Genomic DNA, 23,647 nt, shown 5'->3' on the forward strand with positions numbered 1-23,647 from the left:
GAGCCGTGATCACCCCCCAGCAGCCTACAGAAAACCTCGAAGAACAATCGTATGCTTTTAGAAACGAGGTAGAGGCTTTGGTATAAGAGAAAAGAGTCGCCAAAAATGTCGTTCGTATACTACGAATAAAATTGACGTGAAGCCATGAAACCGAGCAATATTTTAGTTGATCTCTTTCTAAGAGTTGGCGTTGCAATATGTTAGATAAGGATAAATGAATATGTTTGAGCGAGACACACGATATATGATAAGTATAAGAAATGAATGAAAGATGTCACTATTATCGAATTTGGAATTTAAAAAAGTCTGTACTATCGACCTTGATTAAGTTTGACCGTCAGTCCAGCATCCCCCTTAAGCTCTTGAAATTACAATAAAAAATATCGGTTATTGTTTCAATAGTCGTGTATTAAGGCCCAGTTTCACAACTGACGGTTAACTCTTAACTGAAGTTCAACTTATTCATTATCTCTTTTCAATTCTAGAATTGGAAAAAGACGACAAATAAGTTGAACCTCGGTTAAGAGTTAACTGTGAGTTGTGAAACTGGGCCTAAGGGGCTTCTAAAGTGCTGAATGGGTAATTTCAGCGAAATCGGTTGAGAATTGATCGAGAAATTTCTGATCCATTTCGGAAGCTGATTTCAGCCTAAGTCACTTCAACGTTAAATAATAAATAAAATTGTTATTTCTGACCGTCTTAATTACGGATTAAAATTTTACATATTTCGTATTTAAATTTTCGCGCGCGCGCGATGTATGTATGTACGATAATTCTGGATTAGGTACGATAATTTTACGATCGGCTACTGCTTCTAGGTTACCAACACTGGGAGTACTGGGACCGGCAGAGTTGTTTACTGCGATATTTCGAAAACACGAGGTTTCTGGAGATTGAAGGGAACATATGATGCAACGTTGGTCGTGGAATCAGTCATAAGCACAGTCGTTTAATTCGTTCACAGATTCTCGACATTCCTTGGAAGATCTCAAGCATAGACGTCATAAAATTTCGACAACTCTGACAGTCTGACGGACACGTGCGAAGCTTATTTTATTTTTACGCTACAAAAACTGCGTGACAGAACGCGGTGCGACGTCGTCAGGTACGCTAATGTTCCTAGAGAAACTCTAACGCAAACTCAAGATGCTACCCATTCGACATGTTCTACGTCTTTGTGCACGTATAGTTTGCACTCGGCATGTAGCATATTGTCATGCTCCAGTTTTACGCGAACCGAGCAGCATTGGAACATTCCATCAAGTGCGATTTACTCACGAGGACAGTGGCACTCGCATAGAATTAGGCAAATTAAAGGGGAAGCTGAAGCTAATGTTTACATGCAAGAAATGCCAAACGAGAACAAGCAAGCTGATATCGAAGCTGGCTTATAATAAAGGAGTAGTAATAGTGAGATGCGAAGGTTGCAAGAACAATCATCTTATTGCCGATAATTTAGGATGGTTCTCAGAAATCAGTACAAGAACAAACATCGAAAGAATCATGGAACTGAAAGGGGAGACTGTGCGAAAGGTAATGAATGATGAGGATGGCTATTACGAAGCTGTTTTGAAGGAGAAGTTCAAGTCACAGAATGAGGATACTGATGAAATAAAATCAGACAACGAATGTTCTGATAAAATTAAAATAATTGACAAATCACAGGGAAGTTAAAATTCCTTTTGAATGCTAGCCCTTGTCCTACAAACAAAAGTAGAATGTAAGTGTAGGCAAGTGCAAAATGTTCTGTTATAAATTTATTGCGTAATTGGTTTGTTTATAATCTGTAACATTAATAAATACAGCCACAAAACGTATGCAAGTTTTATAAATGCAGAATACGCTGAAAAACCATATTTATGTTTAGGTGAATTATAGTCGTGCTGGTTGGAACATCATTTTAAAACGACAAAATTCATGTGTAGATTCAGGGCCCGTTCCGTTTCACGCATGATGTGCATAATGCATCATTTATTTAACCTTATTTAACATTCGGTGAATAACAAGGATAAAAGATGCATCATGCGCATCATGTGTGAAACAGAACGCAGCCTCAATTTACTGTTTTTTTTTTACATTATTGGTATCTGAAAAACAAAAGAAGTAGAAGATTACACATGTAAGAATTAACCTTACGCATGTATATAGTTTTTTAAATATACTTATATCTGCTAGAAATAGTCTAACAATACTTGTTCTAAAAAATAATTTTTATCTTACATGTCTGTTCAATATATTTTAGAATTTATCGATTGGCGCAATTCTTATGAATAATTGTCTATTTATATATATTAATCGATATTTCAATCAATGGTAGACCATTTGTTTGGCACAAAGGACATATTATTACAAATGGCTTTTCAACAAATTCTTAAAATCATTATGGTACTTTATACAATTTTGTAAAAAGACTCTACAAATAGAAAAAAATATATAAAAGTAGGTATTTATTCTTATTTATACCATTATTGCATATGATTTATAGTCATTAATTTAAGCATAATGAACAATAGTGATTTCTTATGAATGAATAAGCCCATCTGCCTCATAGATATATATTTGTAATGTACATAATAAAATTTTTTTGTACTTTTAATATTTTGGATCTTTCAAATCCAATATGATTTTCATAGGATTAATATCTACATTAAGGCACATGATCGATTCGATTGCTGATGAAAGCACTAATATTCATAATGCATATACAAAATATATATATATATAAAATTGCGGCAGCATATAATATTAAATATCTATAAGTTTATCCAATTGTGATGATCTGTTAATTATCTCTTTATGAAAGCATTTGTATCAAATTATGTACATATTTATATATCAATAGTTTTGCACTATTTAAATGAATCATCAAATTTATAACATGCCTGTAGTAGAAAATAAATGTATTTTTGAATTTAGTAATAATAAATTTCTAAGTACACCAATACATATACTCAATATCAAAAGATTTTAACGCGCTTGCATGTTTACGATTTAGTATCATTTTGGCATCAATTAAAACATTTTTGTTTCTATAAGGCACTATACAAGTATCTTGATAAATCAGTCGAATGCAGTTAGATAAAATATTAATCACTTTGAGCTTTCCTAATCAACACTAGAATATATTTCATACGAAGGCACAAATGTTTATGGAATTTTTGAACGTTTATACTTTCTTAGACATCATATCTATAATAGCAATTAAGACTAGTCTCTAAAAATAATAAAAAAGAATAAAAATATAGGATAAATGTGACAATGCGAAAATAATGAAATTATATCATTTTGCAACGCGTGTCAATCATTCTATAAAGCAAAAGAAATACTTTTATTCTCACCACACGCGGTGTAGACTAGCATATTCTTCATATCCTTACAAATAATTACAAAAAGATAAGAATTTTGTAGAAACGAATTTTTGTAGCATGGTTGTCGTACTTTGAAAGGATACTCGAATGTATAGGTATTTTACACCCTTTTTGGTTTTGATACAATTGCATATTCGCTGTTGTTGAAAACTTTATGCTGTGGACTACCCGCAGTATTACCCATAGAAGTTGTATCGGAAAGATCCGGTTTTTTCCGGATAATTCCATAACCGAGATGGCTGTCGTCGGCTAGCCTGATAGCGGACATGTCTTCGACAAGCTCGTAATTAGACCACGATGGATTAACAAGATTAGAACTTTCCCCGTGGGAGACGTTGGAATGTATGCTTTGCGAGGAATTCGTATACTTGTACGTAGACTTTTGATTAAGTTTCGTCGCGGATCCAAAGTGTTCTAATTTATCGTAATCCGACTCGTCTGTCTTGGCGACACTTTGTATCGCCGATGGCGTGACAATTGCGTTATCGCCGCATTTACTTTTGCACGAATTTTGGAATGCATCGTGATTCCGTATCGGCATCATAATTTCATACTGCAAATCATCGTTATCGTTCTCCTTATCTCTCTCGCTAGGTAGACTCGAGTTTACTCTTTCTGTATGATGTACGCTATCGATACCGTGCGTCTTCCAAGCGTCATTCCTAATTTCCACTAAATCGTACGAGTGTTTTTCCTCGTTCTCGCGCATAACACTGCCGATACTTTTATGAGATAATTCCGGGGAATTACCTTGGCTTATAGTTCTATATTCTCCGCATGTAGGCAAATCTAGGAATTCCGTCGAGTCGAGACATTTTTTCTCGAGCAGATTAGGGAAGACGTATTTTCGTGGTGGTTTGGCGGGTTTGAACTTATTTATCGATCTGCTTGACGAGATTGTAGAATCCATACTCGATGACGAAGTCAACGGCTTCTGAGAATTTTGCGTAGAAAAATCTATATCAATCAAATTGCTAGAATTGTTTGAAGAGGGTGGTAAAGCCGCTCTAGAGCCAGGCTCCATAGATAAGGCTGCCTGGAATTGGGTGTCGTTGCATTCTATGTTTGGATTACTTTCTTCGTCCAACAGTTTCTTCATGGACTTCATTTTGGCATACATGCATCGGAAGATCTCCTGTTGGCTACCATGCTCCAGGCGAAAGGATCCCTCGCCGGACTCGCATTTTCTCCCGGCCTCGAAGATAAACTTTCCATCTCTATATCCGTATCTCCTGATATACCTGTATGGCCATGTGAATAGAACCATATCACCGTCCATCAGCTTCATGTCCACGGCGGCAACAACCAAAGTATAGTTTCTTGCTTCCAATCCACACCGCTTAGATGCATCCGTTTCTACAACTTTCACGGAAAATACACCTTCTCCACTAGTACAATACAGATCGTTATTTTCTTCTATTTGATTCGATACACTGTCCTTGAATGCGACTAATTGGAACGCCGTGATCCAGTGAGTCATCTCAATTTCCGAGTAACAGCCAAAATAGTGTATTCCTGATTTAGTCACTACCTATGAAATGGACACGTGAAAAACTATCATTTTAGAGACAGTTAACAGTGAAAAATTGGTTTAGATAAAGAAGCGACATAGAAACGAATTCGAGGGCAGAATAAATACGTACGGTAAAGACATGCGACTGATTGCTGGGTGCAATTTTTATACAGGCATCCAGCGTGATGATGCGTGGAGAATGGGACTGCATTATCGCTTCTTCCTGATTGTCATAGATCTCGACGCGTTTGATCCCATAGTTACTTGTTCTGAAAAGCTGACAGAATCTCTTGTGCCAGGTTTTCTGAAACAAATGAACACTTATGTTTACTTGAAATTTTCCTGTTATATAAATATATATAGAATAAACATATTTTATCGGCTCTCTAAATTCTTTAAAATGGAATTTTCACTCTAAAAAAATGAAAATTAAGCCAGTCTTGAAAAAGAGTAGCTCAATCTTCAATCTTTAAAAGAGATTTCATTTTTCAGAGTAAGATTCACTCTAAAAGTTTTGTACTCTTTTCTATCAATATAGATTAACTTTAATCTGGGTTTAATTTGCTTTTTATCTCTCTCTAAAGTTAAAAAAAATTAGAAAAGGATAAAGAATAAATTGAGAACCGAGATTAAAGTTAATTAAGTACATTGACAGAAATGGGCATTAGAGAGAATATTGAAGAAGCTGAGGAGGGCTAAACCGAATAATTACCGAGTTAAATAATGCAAGAGCGACAGAATGTAAAATGCAATCGTTCCTGCATATTTTAAATGACCGTTTAAAGGGTGTGTTGGCATGTGGCGTGTGTTGTGTACCTGTTGCAGGTCAAGTAGCGGAAGAGGAGTGTGAAAAAAAGGGAAGAGAGGAACAGAGCCGTTTACGGATGATGCGTCGTGCGCGATATCGCGATATCGCGTCAACGGGGTGCATCCCACGGAATTTATCTCTGTATACCAACCTTGAGCTGGCCTAGCATTCCTTGCGGCGGTAGCAGCAGTATCCCCTGCATGAGAGGCTCCTCGGGCTCCATCGCTGGCGATCGAACATCAGCACGGATCGGCGCGATGATGGGTCCCCTTCTCGTGACTCGTGGTCGCGGGCGAAAACCCTTTGTTCCGTCCCCGTCCGCTGGGAAAATCGTTTACGACGGAAAAGGGGGAAAAGAGACCCGAACAAGCGACTTTACTTCCACTTTCACTCCGGCCTTTCCGTCTCTCGAGCTTGTCGTTCTAGCTCTCGGATACTTCCCCCGGGTTCGCGGTCCTCTCGCCTCTTCGCGCGATATCTGACAGCTACGGCACGTCGAGATTCAGCCCATGGTAACGCAGGACGCTTGACATTTCATGCCAGGCCGGGGAGGGAGAGGGGGAGGGAGGGAGGGAGGGAGGGAGAGAGAGAGAGAGAGAAAAGAGATATAACACTTCGCCAACGTGTGACTATCGCGAACGCGACTGACGCGAACGAGAGAATCGTCAAACGAGTCAGTATTCAGGGCCAGTACTCTGTAATACTCCGTATGCCGATTGCCGCGCTGTATACGTATGACGCGTATGACGTTCCGCGTAAGCGCACAGTGCGACACATGCGCTACGCACCGTGCCGTACGCGTAGCGTACTCGAGCGTACTCCCCAAACCGAGCACCCAATTCGTCGCGGCGGACAGGGCGGACTCAGGACTCTCAGCTCTCAGCTCTCAGGAGTCTCGGGACTGCGGCCAGTCAGTGCGGCCTGCACCCAGCACCGGACACGTCCACGGGTACGAGATTGACCGTCCGCACTGCGTGCACGGTGCACGGTGCACCAATGCGCGGATAGCACACCGTGACCGGGCTGCACGCGCGCACGCACGATGTCGTTCGAATCGCTGTCGATGCTGTCGGCTGTCCTCCAACTCCTCAGCTCGGCCGGCAGTGTATTCCGCACTCCGCGCGCAAAGTATTTGCAATAAATTAATAATCAAAATTAATTTTTCGAGATTTTACCAACAAGTAATTATCTAATAAGGGCGCGAGTGAGAGTACAAAATTCTGCGTGGTTGAGTCAAGAATTAGATTATATTTGTTATCAAGTAATTATTTAATATAAGGACGAGAGAGAGAGAGAGAGAGAGAGAGAGAGAGAGAGAGAGAGAGTACAAAATTCGTAGGTAACAAATATTTAATATTTGTTATGATGTGTGTGTGTGTGTACTAAATATTTTTTACGTTAGTCTATTAAGTATACTTCTCTCTCTCTCTAAATTAAAATATAAAATTAAATTTTTATATTTTTCTACTGAATAAAATGCATAAAGAATTTAAATAAAAAATATATAGTCTGTTTTTAAATTTTCTGCAATGAAGTTTCCGTCGTTTCCGATTCCACACTTTGATTCTTTATTCCTGATGCGTAAGCATTTATAATAGAACGCAGACAATGGATGGTTCTTATCACATGTTAACATCGGACGGAGAGAAGTGGTAGACCGCAACGCATTTATAACTTTTCCGTCTCGCCTTTTGCCTTCCGCTAAGAGAGATATCAAGTAATTACAGATAATATATAATAAAATTAAATAATAAAAAACTCATTTAATCTTGCCTAACTTTTTGTTAACAATATTCTACTTTTTACGTACTACTTTTACTGCATTTAACATTAATTCTAGTAAAGAGTAATGAAATCTTCAAGTTCTTAAAAGTTTTATGACTACTTCTTAAGTATTTTATGTGTATTATTTACTCTACAGATATTTTTCATATTGTAAAAAAATATTAAAAAAGAAATTCTATCTGCTTAAAAAAAAAAAACAATATAAACCTACGAGAAGCAGTAGAATGACATCTTATAAAAATCTTTAAAAAAATGGTGAAAGATTTTTTTGCACATATTTGATGTCAGACGGTCAAATTTTTTTGCTTTCACGGTTTTTATTCTCTTGCAAATTTATTTTTTGCATAAACAATCTCTATTCTTGCAATAACATTATCTGCAGTTATACTTAAAATATACATATACATATATAATTGTATATTTTTACTAAAAATGTAGTTACATAAATTTTAATAGAAACATCTTAAAGTGCATTTTTTAATATTTAAATCAAGATCACTAATGTCTATAAATAAAATTTCTTTTGATCATTAAAAATTAATGATATCCAATAAGAGCACTATTGATTATATAAGAAAAAAATTGTTAGTTAGAATTATTGAAGATACATTATATTTCTATCAAAAACAGTACTGATGCAATTATTCTTCAGACAATAGCACAGTACATCAACATCTGAAATATATATCAATATATACTACTAAATTGCAACGTATTGTTAAATAAAACAATATTCAATGGTCGCAAGAATTTTCTAACTCAATTATGACCTAAAATAACTATATAGAGAAAATAATTTTTATCCTGTGGGTAGTATTTCCGAGCCAATGAAACATCGATTGAATATTTGATGCGTTTTACTTTCCCGTGATGATTTTTCTAGTTCAGTCTAGTCCATGTAGGCCAATGATGACTCCGTTCCAAGCTGTGATGAGATTCGATCGCTCCTCGATAAGTTATTAAAGGAATCGACCTTTTTCTTGATTCGTGATACAAACTACGGAACAGAAGCGTGCTCAGTCTACGATTGCGTTTCGATCGGGCTTAACGAAATTCCGGTTAATGCGATAATAATAAATTGGCGAGAGTAATAAACTTATATATTATTGAGCAATGTTCTTGCTTATATATCAACCGGTTTGCGCGACAGGTTTCAATACGATCTGTCGATGAATATGATTTCCGTCTTCTTCCTTGCGTGGATCTTAAATTCGGGTGACGCTTTCAGTGACTTCCCGTCGCTGATGTCCACTAATGCCTCGATGGGTATGGCTGACTCTCTTCTCCTCTTTTATATTTTATACCATTTTTAATGTCGGCACTGTTTTATTGTAATAAAATATTTCTTAAATTTTGCAGCGGTCGTTATCGACAAGAGTTTTTTCGATAATAAAGCTGAATATCGCGACATAGTAAAAAATATGTACAGCTTCATTACGGCAATTACGAGGGAAGAAATACATATGGCTGACATTGACGTGCACATCTTTCGAGGAATAAAGGTACATAATCTTCAAGGTAAGAACGAAAATATATTGGATAAATATTATTGCAATTATATGATGCTGTCTGCTTCAGCGTTACTTATACTGTGGTGAGTTATGTGAGTTATACATCCAAAATATTTCGGAATATTCTATTCATATAATACATTTAGCAATAACAAATGTGATTACGTATATATATTTAATAAAAGTACGGTCAGACAGTACTCAAGGAGAACAAGAAAATCAATATAATGTCAATTTGACGTCATATTGACGAATTTATGTAATTTTTTTGGTCATGATAAATTATATATAAAGTCATTCTTAAATCATTTGAGATAGAGATTTTTATCATGATCAAAAAATGACATAAATTTGGTCAATATGACGTCAAATTGACATTATTTTGATTTTCTTGTTCTCCTTGGGTATAGGATTATTACACATAAAACCCTTAAACACCATATTACAAGAATAACCCAGCATGAGCTTAATTCTTATAACTTTGCTAAAAATGAGTATTATAAAAAAATTTTTTTCAAAATAGGGAAGACCGGGGCAAATTGTTATATGGGATAAGTTGTTACAGTTAGTTTTCTTTTTAGTTGCCACAGGTGGCAACCATTGAATTGAAATATAATACCTACTGGAACGCGCGCTGGCGCTAGCTATCCGACAAAGAGGATCTCAAGTGGTATCCTTGTCCTTTTTTAGTACAACATTGTCAAAAGTTTAATTCTTAGGGCCTGAGCACAATAGAGGAACAAGAATTAGATATTAAGATTTTGACCTATCAGAAACTGATTACATCGGAATACACGGTTTCTGATAGGTTGAAATCTTAATATCTAATTCTTGTTCCTCTATTGTGCGCAGGCCCTTACACTACTGTTTACTGCACATGTGCAGTATAACTTTGAAAAGGACAAAGATACCACTTGAAATGCTCTCTTTCGGATCACCGCTAACAAAGGCGGCGAGGGTCCGCGCGTGTTCCAGTAGGTATTATATTTCAGTGGTGGCAACATATTTTTATGAATTTTTATTTATATGTGATTCTTATGATACTCTACAACTTCACTTAGTTTAGCCGCCATGTTTGAATTCTAAAAGCTACGTATATTTTCTTGATTTTCACTATTAAAAATAAATATTTCATTGTATGAATTGCCTGTTATTGTATATATAAGTTACAGGTATGTGATTATCCTTTTGTATATTTCTTTGATATACATTTGATTATAATAACACATTTTGTTTGCATCGATATTATGTACTGATTTTCGATCTGTATTTTTTTCAAATTGAAAATGGAAAATTGGGGCAAGTTGTTACATTTCGATCGGGACAGGTTGTTACAGTGTAATAACTTATCCCATTGAAAACATTTTTTTTTCTTCTACAGAATGATGCACAGTTCTTTAAATAGACTGCCGACTTCGTCTTCATGTTTGAAGACAGCGCTGGGCAGCGCCATATTTGTATTCATTCACTCTCACATGTATTCGTATAAATCAATATATAAGGAAAAGTACACTGGCAATGAGAGTCAAGGGCAGTAATTGGAGCTTACAAAATTATTAGTGATTTATTAATCGATAAATAACAAACTTTTCGGCATCCTTCCGAGCCATCATCAGAGGATACATTACATGTGATTATTGTCTCAAGCTCCACTTGGCAAGTCATACGTATGTCTCTCACAATAGTTGCAAGACCAAGCGATTTTGGATCCTGCAACGAGACTATACTCATTTAATATATTTTAAAAGAAACTTAATAGAAAGACTTGCCAAAAGGAGCCGAGATTTGTGGTAAAAACCATGATCAGTCGAATTAATAAGTTTGAGTATAATATTAAGAAATTTTGTCATAATTATAACGAAGATACGTGCAAACTAAACGAATGTTAGAGTAAAAAGATGCGTTCCACTTAACTTCCGCAACGCTCGTGGAATCATTTTATCTTTGTTGTTTATCAAATATTAAACAATGACAAACGATACTCGCGAGCGTTGCGAGTGATGGACAGAACTCTGTTTATATTTTGTTTATTATTGACGTATGCGTGATGTAAGAACTCAGTGTTTGACTGTAATAGCGTTTTCTCTTGGCTGCATTGCGGTGCAGCCAAGAGAAAACTCTATAAGTTAACCCTTGAACACCACACTATTTTCGCCACCTGATTTCACCACACATGGGTTACGGTAACCCTGGAGTCTTCTTTTGCTTTTATCTCGGGATCTAATGCATCAATTTTAACTTCTTTTTTATTATCGATACAACAGACAGTAAGGAAAAAAATATATATAGATAAGAATATCATAAAACTTCCGAAAACCAAGATATTTTGAAAAAAAGGAAGAAAGAAATTCCAAAATTAAAAAAAAATCGTTGTTTTTTATATAAATTAGTTATTTTCCAAAAAAATGATACAAGGTTTTAATTTACAGAAATCGAAACATATTAAGTTGTATTTAAAAAAAATATATATTATTATGAATTATCCTAAAAAATATATTTATTCGACGAGGTTGAATTTGGGTGATTTTCAAGTAATAAAGTTAGTGCAAAAGTCTTTATTATATATGACATCTACCATAAATATACAAATGAAATTATTCATTGATTTGCGTGGAACAGGCGAAACAAATTTTTGCAATATGTTCCCTACACATTGGCTGTTGGCACTGCAAGCATATGTAATAAGTTTTCATATCTATAGCCCCTTAAAGACAGAATGAACATATTATTTGTTTTTCTATTTTGTTTACAATATATCGCGCGGATCTTGATTTTCTGGAATGTCTGTGTTTTTCATGAATTCTTCGATTTGAATTCGCAATCTTGTCTGTATATTTACTTACAATTTGATTTCGAAATAAAAAACGTAATAACCACACAGGGTTAGCGTAACCCACACAGTAAGTAAATGGCGTTCTATCTCGACTGGTTCGTGCATGCTGAGGTTGCCAGCCGGGGGATTTGTAGTAAGGATGCGAAAATTTGTTTTTTGTATAAACGTTATCATTATTTTTATTTCTATTTTTATTTTTTAAGTTGTTAGTCTGATTTTTTGTAAGATATTTTATTCTCTTGTTAATAGTGTTAAAAATGAACCGTAATGGGTAGTTATTGTTTGAAGTGTTGACTATAAATTTTACATTCTTTTTGTAATAATGTGGATGCCATAATAAAAAGAATCTGTCGTCATGCCTATGATTGTACCTTTCTTTTGAGAGAGAGTGAAAATTTAGGTATCTTCCTGAGAAAGTTGCTTTTTGATACTCGATTTTCAAACTCGATTTTGTTGTTGTTTTTTATGATCTTTAAGTCAAGAAAATTCAATTTATTCCCCCCAACCTCAATGGTGAATTGCAAATGGAATGAAACGAGTTAAAAATATTTAAAATTTCTTGAGTTTTATCTCGCAGGATTGCTGTTGCAATGTCGTCGACATACTGGAGATAAAAAGGTAATGGAACACCAAAACTCTCAAGAGTCCTCTCTTTCAAATCACATAGTACTAGATTCGCAATTATCGGAGATAGAGGAGAGCCCATGGGCGTCCCAAATGTTTGTTTATAGATGCTGTTATTAAAAGTAAAATAAGTGGAGTTTAAGACTAAAGAAACGGTTTTTAGAAATTCATTTTTAGGTATGTTCGTGTGTTGTGAAATTTTTATCGAACGTCGGAAAATACTTTCAATGGCTAAATCTATTGAAATATTCGTAAATAAAGAGTTAATGTCAAGAGAAATTAAAACAAAATTATTGTCAAAATGCAAATTAGATAATTTTTCAACTACAATTATCGATACAACAGACAGTAAGGAAAAAAATATATATAGATAAGAATATCATAAAACTTCCGAAAACCAAGATATTTTGAAAAAAAGGAAGAAAGAATTGGAAACTATTGTCAATATGGCTAAAAGATTTAGGAATATTTTTTTGAGATTATATTATGTAAAAACACAGAGCTAAATTATATAAAGGGCTGTCTAATGATGACACAATGATTTTAAACGGACAACCTTGTTTGTGAATTTTGGGAAGCCCATAAGTTCTCGATGAATTCGCATTACTGCAATTCAATTGGCTATACATGGAGTCTATAAAGGAATATAAAGCCACTGAGAGCCGACACAGTTGTACGTGTGTGTAGTAAAAAACAATGTATATGTCAATCACCAATTACAAACGTTTCGACCATAGGATTAGGTCATCTTCAGCATAACAATTATTCATCGGAATCAAAATTGATGCGTTGTAACACAATAAGCTAAATGCTGTCAATGAATCATCGCTAGGCTGTTGTCCAAAATTAAGAACTTCATTATCATCTGTTGTATTTAGCGTTATAACGGATCATCGTTATACTGAGTACAATGTAAGTTTTATTATTTTGATATAATCAATTTTAATACTTTGACTACGATTAAAAGTTCATAAATTTTATACATTAACTCGATTTTAGTTAAATGACTAAATTCTTGTTTAGGTATCCAGCTAAGTACAACAGACGATAATGAAGTTCTTAATTTTGGACAACAGCCTAGCGATGATTCATTGACAGCATTTACCTTATTGTGTTACAACGTATCAATTTTGATTCTGATGAATAATTGTGACACTGAAAATGACCTAATCCTATGAAACGTTTGTAATTGGTAATTGACATATATAATATTTTTGACTACAGACGTACAACTGTGTCGGCTCTCAGTGGCTTTATATTCCTTTATAGACTCCATGTATAGTCAACTGAATTGCAGTAATGCGCGCGAATTCACCGAGAGCTTATGGGCTTCCCAAAATTCGCAAACAAGGTTGTCCGTTTAAAATCATTGTGTCATCATTAGACAGCCCTTTATATAATTTAGCTCTGTTTTTACATAATATAATCTCAAAAAGTATTCCTAAATCTTTTAGCCATATTGACAATAGTTTCCAGGTAGTTGAAAAATTATCTAATTTGCATTTTGACAATAATTTTGTTTTAATTTCTCTTGACATTATCTCTTTATTTACGAATATTTCAATAGATTTAGCCACTGAAAGTATTTTCCGACGTTGTGGATAAAAATTTCACAACACACGAACATACCTAAAAATGAATTTCTAAAAACCGTTTCTTTAGTCTTAAACTCCACTTATTTTATTTTTAATAACAGCATCTATAAACATTTGAGACGCCCATGGGCTCTCCTCTATCTCCGATAATTGCGAATCTAGTACTATGTGATTTGAAAGAGAGGACTCTTGAGAGTTTTGGTGTTCCATTACCTTTTTATCTCCAGTATGTCGACGACATTGCAACAGCAATCCTGCGAGATAAAACTCAAGAAATTTTAAATATTTTTAACTCGTTTCATTCCATTTGCAATTCACCATTGAGGTTGGGGGGAATAAATTGAATTTTCTTGACTTAAAGATCATAAAAAACAACAACAAAATCGAGTTTGAAAATCGAGTATCAAAAAGCAACTTTCTCAGGAAGATACCTAAATTTTCACTCTCTCTCAAAAGAAAGGTACAATCATAGGCATGACGACAGATTCTTTTTATTATGGCATCCACATTATTACAAAAAGAATGTAAAATTTATAGTCAACACTTCAAACAATAACTACCCATTACGGTTCATTTTTAACACTATTAACAAGAGAATAAAATATCTTACAAAAAATCAGACTAACAACTTAAAAAATAAAAATAGAAATAAAAATAATGATAACGTTTATACAAAAAACAAATGGTTTGTTATACCATACATCACAGGAATATCTGAAAGGTTTAGTAAAGTAGTGAACGATCTTAAAATAAAACTTTCGTTTTTTAATTTAAACAAACTTGGATGCTTTATAAAAGGTTCACAAAGACGTTCTCCCAACCAATAAAAGAATCAATGTTATTTATAAAATAGAATGTAATGATTTTGCGATGCTACATGCATAGGACAAACATACAAACATCTCAAGACCAGAATTTCTGAACATTGCAATCATATTAATAGAGAAACACGACGACCAAGTCGATAATCACGGACCACAGAATTGATAACAACCACGAATTGGGAAAACGTAAAAATTATTGACACAGAAAAATTTTTAGACAAAAGACTAATATCTGAAATGTTGTACATGAAGAGACAAAAGAATAGCATTAACTTACACTGAGTTCTTACATCACGCATACGTGTCAATAATAAACAAAATATAAACAGAGTTCTGTCCATCACGATTTCATATTAAGTACCACTTTAACTCAAACATTGCTTTAATTCGCACGTACTTTTGTTAATTGTGACAAAATTTCTTAATATTATACTTAAACTTGTTAATTCGACTGATCATGGTTTCTACCACAAATCTCGGCTCCTTTTGGTAAAAGTCTTTCTATTAAGTTTCTTTTAAAATATATTAAATTAGTATCGTCTTGCAGGATCCAAAATCACTTGGTCTTGCAACCATTGTGAGAGACATACATATGATTTTCAAAGTGGAGCTTGAGACAATAATCACATGTATAAGTAATGTATCCTCTGATGATGACTCGGAATGATGCCGAAAAGTTTGTTATTTATCGATTAATAAATCACTGATAATTTTGTACGCTCCACCCAGTGAGAAATGACAATGGAATCGACATCAAAATCATCGAATTGACGTCAAATCGACGTCGATTCGACGTCGATTTCATTGTCATTTCTCACTGGGCAATTACTTCGCTTGACTCTCATTGTCAGAGTACTTTTCCTTATTTATTGTTAATATTAGAGAGTTTTATTTCGTCATTTCTTATGCATGAATTACACAGATAATAACGTTAATGTTTTTACATAAATCACACAGATAATAACATTAGTGTTTTTACATAAATTTATGCGATATTCACAAACAAGACGCATACGAGTATGTAAACTGAAACAAGGACAAGCTCGGAATCAGATTCATCTCTTTCCACCATATTGAATCAGCAGTTTATTTATAAAAATCTGTGGAAAAAAATGGTACGATCTTACAAAAAAAATGACAAATAGAGAATCTGTAAATGTAGAAACATATGCAACAACGGCAAAGAAAGTTAAAGACGACCACCTGTCTATGAGAAAAGCAGCAAATGCGTGTAATATTAATTTTACGACTTTTCAACATTAACTCTAATAACTAATTAAAGAAAAAAATTTTGTAATAATATATTTTTTTTAATTTCATATTATAAAATATATATTTCTTGTGAAGTATTTCGTGTTTGATTTTATTGTAAGATAAAAAGAGAAGGATCAACAAGATGGATTTTTGGGCCCATCGCCGATCAGTTTCAAAGTGTCATTTTATTCTTCTGTCCAAGGCTCATAACGCCCACAAACAAGGTTGTCCGTTTAAAATCATTGTGTCATCATTAGACAGCCCTTTATATAATTTAGCTCTGTTTTTACATAATATAATCTCAAAAAGTATTCCTAAATCTTTTAGCCATATTGACAATAGTTTCCAGGTAGTTGAAAAATTATCTAATTTGCATTTTGACAATAATTTTGTTTTAATTTCTCTTGACATTATCTCTTTATTTACGAATATTTCAATAGATTTAGCCACTGAAAGTATTTTCCGACGTTGTGGATAAAAATTTCACAACACACGAACATACCTAAAAATGAATTTCTAAAAACCGTTTCTTTAGTCTTAAACTCCACTTATTTTATTTTTAATAACAGCATCTATAAACATTTGAGACGCCCATGGGCTCTCCTCTATCTCCGATAATTGCGAATCTAGTACTATGTGATTTGAAAGAGAGGACTCTTGAGAGTTTTGGTGTTCCATTACCTTTTTATCTCCAGTATGTCGACGACATTGCAACAGCAATCCTGCGAGATAAAACTCAAGAAATTTTAAATATTTTTAACTCGTTTCATTCCATTTGCAATTCACCATTGAGGTTGGGGGGAATAAATTGAATTTTCTTGACTTAAAGATCATAAAAAACAACAACAAAATCGAGTTTGAAAATCGAGTATCAAAAAGCAACTTTCTCAGGAAGATACCTAAATTTTCACTCTCTCTCAAAAGAAAGGTACAATCATAGGCATGACGGACAGATTCTTTTTATTATGGCATCTACGTTATTACAAAAAGAATGTAAAATTTATAGTCAACACTTTTACAAACAATAACTACCCATTACGGTTCATTTTTAACACTATTAACAAGAGAATAAAATATCTTACAAAAAATCAGACTAACAACTTAAATCTCTTTATTTACGAATATTTCAATAGATTTAGCCACTGAAAGTATTTTCCGACGTTGTGGATAAAAATTTCACAACACACGAACATACCTAAAAATGAATTTCTAAAAACCGTTTCTTTAGTCTTAAACTCCACTTATTTTATTTTTAATAACAGCATCTATAAACATTTGAGACGCCCATGGGCTCTCCTCTATCTCCGATAATTGCGAATCTAGTACTATGTGATTTGAAAGAGAGGACTCTTGAGAGTTTTGGTGTTCCATTACCTTTTTATCTCCAGTATGTCGACGACATTGCAACAGCAATCCTGCGAGATAAAACTCAAGAAATTTTAAATATTTTTAACTCGTTTCATTCCATTTGCAATTCACCATTGAGGTTGGGGGGAATAAATTGAATTTTCTTGACTTAAAGATCATAAAAAACAACAACAAAATCGAGTTTGAAAATCGAGTATCAAAAAGCAACTTTCTCAGGAAGATACCTAAATTTTCACTCTCTCTCAAAAGAAAGGTACAATCATAGGCATGACGACAGATTCTTTTTATTATGGCATCCACATTATTACAAAAAGAATGTAAAATTTATAGTCAACACTTCAAACAATAACTACCCATTACGGTTCATTTTTAACACTATTAACAAGAGAATAAAATATCTTACAAAAAATCAGACTAACAACTTAAAAAATAAAAATAGAAATAAAAATAATGATAACGTTTATACAAAAAACAAATGGTTTGTTATACCATACATCACAGGAATATCTGAAAGGTTTAGTAAAGTAGTGAACGATCTTAAAATAAAACTTTCGTTTTTTAATTTAAACAAACTTGGATGCTTTATAAAAGGTTCACAAAGACGTTCTCCCAACCAATAAAAGAATCAATGTTATTTATAAAATAGAATGTAATGATTTTGCGATGCTACATGCATAGGACAAACATACAAACATCTCAAGACCAGAATTTCTGAACATTGCAATCATATTAATAGAGAAACACGACGACCAAGTCGATAATCACGGACCACAGAATTGATAACAACCACGAATTGGGAAAACGTAAAAATTATTGACACAGAAAAATTTTTAGACAAAAGACTAATATCTGAAATGTTGTACATGAAGAGACAAAAGAATAGCATTAACTTACACTGAGTTCTTACATCACGCATACGTGTCAATAATAAACAAAATATAAACAGAGTTCTGTCCATCACGATTTCATATTAAGTACCACTTTAACTCAAACATTGCTTTAATTCGCACGTACTTTTGTTAATTGTGACAAAATTTCTTAATATTATACTTAAACTTGTTAATTCGACTGATCATGGTTTCTACCACAAATCTCGGCTCCTTTTGGTAAAAGTCTTTCTATTAAGTTTCTTTTAAAATATATTAAATTAGTATCGTCTTGCAGGATCCAAAATCACTTGGTCTTGCAACCATTGTGAGAGACATACATATGATTTTCAAAGTGGAGCTTGAGACAATAATCACATGTATAAGTAATGTATCCTCTGATGATGACTCGGAATGATGCCGAAAAGTTTGTTATTTATCGATTAATAAATCACTGATAATTTTGTACGCTCCACCCAGTGAGAAATGACAATGGAATCGACATCAAAATCATCGAATTGACGTCAAATCGACGTCGATTCGACGTCGATTTCATTGTCATTTCTCACTGGGCAATTACTTCGCTTGACTCTCATTGTCAGAGTACTTTTCCTTATTTATTGTTAATATTAGAGAGTTTTATTTCGTCATTTCTTATGCATGAATTACACAGATAATAACGTTAATGTTTTTACATAAATCACACAGATAATAACATTAGTGTTTTTACATAAATTTATGCGATATTCACAAACAAGACGCATACGAGTATGTAAACTGAAACAAGGACAAGCTCGGAATCAGATTCATCTCTTTCCACCATATTGAATCAGCAGTTTATTTATAAAAATCTGTGGAAAAAAATGGTACGATCTTACAAAAAAAATGACAAATAGAGAATCTGTAAATGTAGAAACATATGCAACAACGGCAAAGAAAGTTAAAGACGACCACCTGTCTATGAGAAAAGCAGCAAATGCGTGTAATATTAATTTTACGACTTTTCAACATTAACTCTAATAACTAATTAAAGAAAAAAATTTTGTAATAATATATTTTTTTTAATTTCATATTATAAAATATATATTTCTTGTGAAGTATTTCGTGTTTGATTTTATTGTAAGATAAAAAGAGAAGGATCAACAAGATGGATTTTTGGGCCCATCGCCGATCAGTTTCAAAGTGTCATTTTATTCTTCTGTCCAAGGCTCATAACGCCCTGAAATGGTTTTCTTTTTAAATGATTTGATCTGGAGGAAGAACCATTTTTAAGTTGCCATTTTACATGGGTTTTTGTACCTTAGAGCAAATCAAGATGCGTTTCATATTCTAAATATTGCTCGCGCAAGAACTTTTCTAAAAACTGCACATACAGGATGATTTTTTAACCTGAAACTTTCAAATATCTCGAAAAATAAGCACACTAAGAAAAAATGTTAAGAATCAATATTTCATCATTCCGAGGGTGACATACACTGACGTTAAAATCAGCCCCCCTACCCCGCCTCCTGGGCGGTGAGGGTGGGCATGTTTGAAATCTTAAATGGGAACCCCTATTTTTTATTGCATATTCGGAATCTTTAGCTAAAAGCACATACGATTTGTCTGAAACATTTTTCTCGATTCATGATAGATGGCGCTGTAATCGACGAAATTCAATTTCTTCGATTTCTCTTACTGAGAACCCATGCTTACGATTCTGCAATACATTAACAATAAAAATACCACGTTTTTATTTTTAATACTCGAAATTAGTCTCAAAACTTCTCATTATTTTTAATTACTCATTAATTACTTCTCAAGAAACTACTTTTAGCGTAACACCCAGGAACAACGACGTGGACGTAGTAGTTTTCTGTTCCCTTTTTAAAATTTTTTTAATTAGGCTGATTTATTGCAGATATCTATTTATTGCAGATAAATATTTATCTTGCCTTTTGAAATTGAAAAAAAAATAAATACAAACCTCCGTTCGGGTTATTCGCTGTAGAATGTAGAATTCATTCCTCGTGGCACGCACAGCCGCAACACTGAGCTGATTCATTACGGATATTTATTTTTTTATTGTCTTAATTGGAATGTTGTTTCAAAAATACTGTTTCTGAAGTTAAAAATAAGAGCAATAGAGCTTCGCGCCTCTTTTCTAATTATTATTTGAAAAATATTTTTAGGAAATGGAAGTATCCTCTGCGAATGACACATCTATAGTTCTGATGGGTGAAACTTCTGCATGTTCAGAATAATGATTTTTCAGTGAACTGTACTTTGATTATTTAGTAATTCTGATAGTACATGATCTAATACAATGATTCTTCCATAGAAAATTATTTCGAGATCTTGCCTTCACTGGCCGGATCATTCCGAGATCTTGCCTTCGCTGGCCGAATCATTTCGAGATCTTGCCTTCACTGGCCGGATTATTTCAAGATCTTGTCTTCAAAGATATATAAGTTTGGATTGTGGTTTAGGGTTTAGGGTTTAGGGATTGAGGATTCAAGTAACTTGATTTGGTTGGTTCATTGTTCATGGTTGTGGTTCTACGTAGATAAGAATTTATAATATGCATTATTTTACATATTTGCGATGTAAATCGTGTGATTTTGAACCTTCTTACTACGTGTATCTCATAAATATGATGAGATACGAATTTTTGGGAAATAGATTCTGTTTCAACACGTCAGAGTATGTATGCAATTGCCACTTTTTTTATTTTGTAATCCTGTGTTATTATTTACATTATTCAAGAATTCTACTTGTCCCTAAAAACATATTTCTTTGAATTCGTTTGATTCATTTTTTCTGTAGTTTCTATATTGAAAGGATCGTCCCCAGAAAATCGCGAAATATCTTGGAATCGTTTGAGACCCATATGGAAAATCTGTCCAAAATCACACATACTCTTATTGATCATTATTTATTTACTTTTTTTTTTATAGAAAAAATAAATCAAACGATACGAAATTAAAGAAAAATATGTTTTCGAGAATGAGAAGAATTCTTAAATTAAATTAAAGTTCGTACCGTTTGATTTATTTTTTCTACAGTTTTTATTGTAAAAGAGAATGTCCCAGAAAAATCTCAAAATACATATCTTGAAATTGTGTAAGAATTATATTGAAGGCCTACCATACCTATTCCTCATTGGTTAATATTTTTTTCTGTATTTTACGCATTTTCAAGTTCGTTTATTCCAATGAGAGAAATTACAAATGAACAAAAAACTAATAAGTTTTTATAGACTCCTTAAATTAAAACAATTTAGAAAAAACATGTAACATACAGTATAGGCAATAGGAGTCAACGCTGTGAGGATACTTTTGGAAAACGATTATCCATTAGATTTTATATTCGATACTATTAATGAAAGAGTTAAAACATTAATAAATAAACTGAATTCTTGTTCAGCTAAAAGATCAAATAACAACTTACCTAAAGAACGGGTTAAATGGTTGTCCATACCGTATTTAGAAGAAATATCGAATAAATTCAAGAATGCAATTAATGGGGTTTGCCACAGGGTTTCATTTTTTAGTTTGAACAAGTTGAATCGGTTTATTAAGGTTCATAAAGATTCTTTAAATAATGAATTAAAAAGGAATGTAGTCTACAAGATCAATTATGATTGCGATGCTTCCTATGTAGGATAAACAAGGAGAAAATTAGAAACCAGACTTTCTGAACAGCAAAAACCTATCCATAGTCAAACATCCACTCATTTGGTGATTACAGAGCATAGGTTGCAAAACGATCATGACTTTGATTGGCGAAACGTAGAGATTTTGGATGTAGAGAATTATTATAACAAACGGTTAATATCGCAGATGATGCACATTTATCGACAGATCAATGGGCTAAATCTACAATATGATACCGTTGGCTTAAATCATACGTACATTGAGATTTTCAATAAACTGTAAGAAGTTTGTTCGTAATATAATACATGTCATAAACTTTAGTTTGTTTCTCTTCAAATTGACCGCTATATTACTTGTTTAGCAATCATTATTTAACCGCCGACTGTCGAAATGACAAGACACATATTGTTCTTGCAGTTATTATTTTAAAATTTGACAATAATTTTTAACATATTAACAAGGTACAAAATGTTGCATAAGAGAAATTTATTGTTCAGTACAGAAGCGTCGACTGTGTGAGGTGAGGTGATTATTAATTTTCAAATTATACATATGATAATTTAATATATGATCATTTATATAATTTTAGCTTGAGTTTTTATTGCCACTCAGCTTTCTAACTTTGTGAGTATGTGACTTACCTCACATCAGTTAACGGTTCAATTTTGAGAGGATAAACGTTGGAGATATTATTTTGTTTTGCAATACTCCAACCGTTGCGCTAGGGGGAAAGATTGCTGATGAAGATTCAAACCATGAGTGGAAACATTCAAAAAGTCAAAGTTTATATTTTTAATATTAAGAAGAATTGCGTTAATTGATAACCAGCGTTGACTCCTATTGCCTGTACCGTATGTTATATGTTTTATCTAAATTGTTTATTCCATTTTGTGGGAATTACTCCTGACGAAGCTTATAAAATATAATATTTTAGAGTTAACGTAAAAGAAATTGTAAAAAATAAACTTTTCTTTCAAGGTCAAGTACCTCACGGAAAATGATGGCTCTGACATATGTCATAGTGCATATATATGTGCAATTTTTAGGGAAATTTGATCTTGCGTGAGTAATATTTAGGATATGAAACGCATCTTGATTTGCTCTAAAATATAAAAACCCGTGTAAAATGGCAACTTAAAAACGGTTATTCCTCCGGAACAAATCATTTTTAAAAAAAAACTATTTCTGGACGTTATGAACCTTGGATAGAAGAATAAAACGACACACTTTGAAACTGATCGATGATGGGCCAAAAAATCTATCTTATTGACCCTTCTCTTTTTTCTCAAAAAGGTGGGGACACCTAAATATCTCGGGAAATATAAATTTTACAGAAAAGTGTTTCAGACAAAAGTTATATGGTTTAAAAATATCTATTTACTAATCCTATCAGTTTGACCTTGGATTGCGTAGCCAAGGTCAGGTCAAGGTTACATTGATTTTCTTAAATGGAACACCCCATTTTTGATTCAAAGATCTAATAGCTGATGTCGAGAGCTTTCCAAAACGCTATAATGAAATATTTTTTCATGAAGTACTTTTCAAGTTATAATGCTTATAAAGTTATAATGCTCATATCTTGCCTTGACTGGCTGGTTCATGCTCATATCTTGTCTTGACTGGCCGAATCACAGACCGATCTTACCTTCATTGGCTGCATTAT

At 33.4% G+C, this 23,647-nt stretch overlaps 3 protein-coding genes across 3 annotated transcripts in view; 2 read left to right on the top strand and 1 right to left on the bottom strand.

Moving 5' to 3' along the window:
• The window catches only part of LOC108768538 (DNL-type zinc finger protein), a 7,254-nt gene extending 5,094 nt beyond the window's left edge, over nucleotides 1-2,160 (top strand). The window contains exon 2 of the mRNA XM_018519000.1: nucleotides 836-2,160. Coding sequence (XP_018374502.1) covers nucleotides 1,147-1,674 — 528 coding nt within the window. The 5' untranslated portion in view covers nucleotides 836-1,146 and the 3' untranslated portion in view covers nucleotides 1,675-2,160. The remainder of the gene's footprint in view (nucleotides 1-835) is intronic.
• Nucleotides 2,161-3,258: 1,098 nt separating this feature from the next.
• Nucleotides 3,259-6,641, bottom strand: Dok (docking protein homolog). The gene is made up of 3 exons (XM_018518978.1): nucleotides 5,841-6,641; nucleotides 5,012-5,185; nucleotides 3,259-4,899 (listed from the first exon to the last, which is right to left on the bottom strand). The coding sequence occupies exons 1-3, from the start codon at nucleotides 5,910-5,912 to the stop codon at nucleotides 3,469-3,471; spliced, it is 1,677 nt and encodes a 558-aa protein (XP_018374480.1). The 5' UTR covers nucleotides 5,913-6,641; the 3' UTR covers nucleotides 3,259-3,468.
• Nucleotides 6,642-8,643: 2,002 nt separating this feature from the next.
• Ir93a (Ionotropic receptor 93a) overlaps nucleotides 8,644-23,647 on the top strand; it is a 23,886-nt gene continuing 8,882 nt past the window's right edge. The window contains exons 1-2 of the mRNA XM_018518979.1: nucleotides 8,644-8,740; nucleotides 8,834-8,992. Coding sequence (XP_018374481.1) covers nucleotides 8,644-8,740; nucleotides 8,834-8,992 — 256 coding nt within the window. The remainder of the gene's footprint in view (nucleotides 8,741-8,833; nucleotides 8,993-23,647) is intronic.

Source organism: Trachymyrmex cornetzi, unplaced genomic scaffold (genome assembly GCF_001594075.2).
Source record: "Trachymyrmex cornetzi isolate Tcor2-1 unplaced genomic scaffold, Tcor1.1 scaffold803, whole genome shotgun sequence".
Lineage (NCBI taxonomy): Eukaryota > Metazoa > Arthropoda > Insecta > Hymenoptera > Formicidae > Trachymyrmex > Trachymyrmex cornetzi.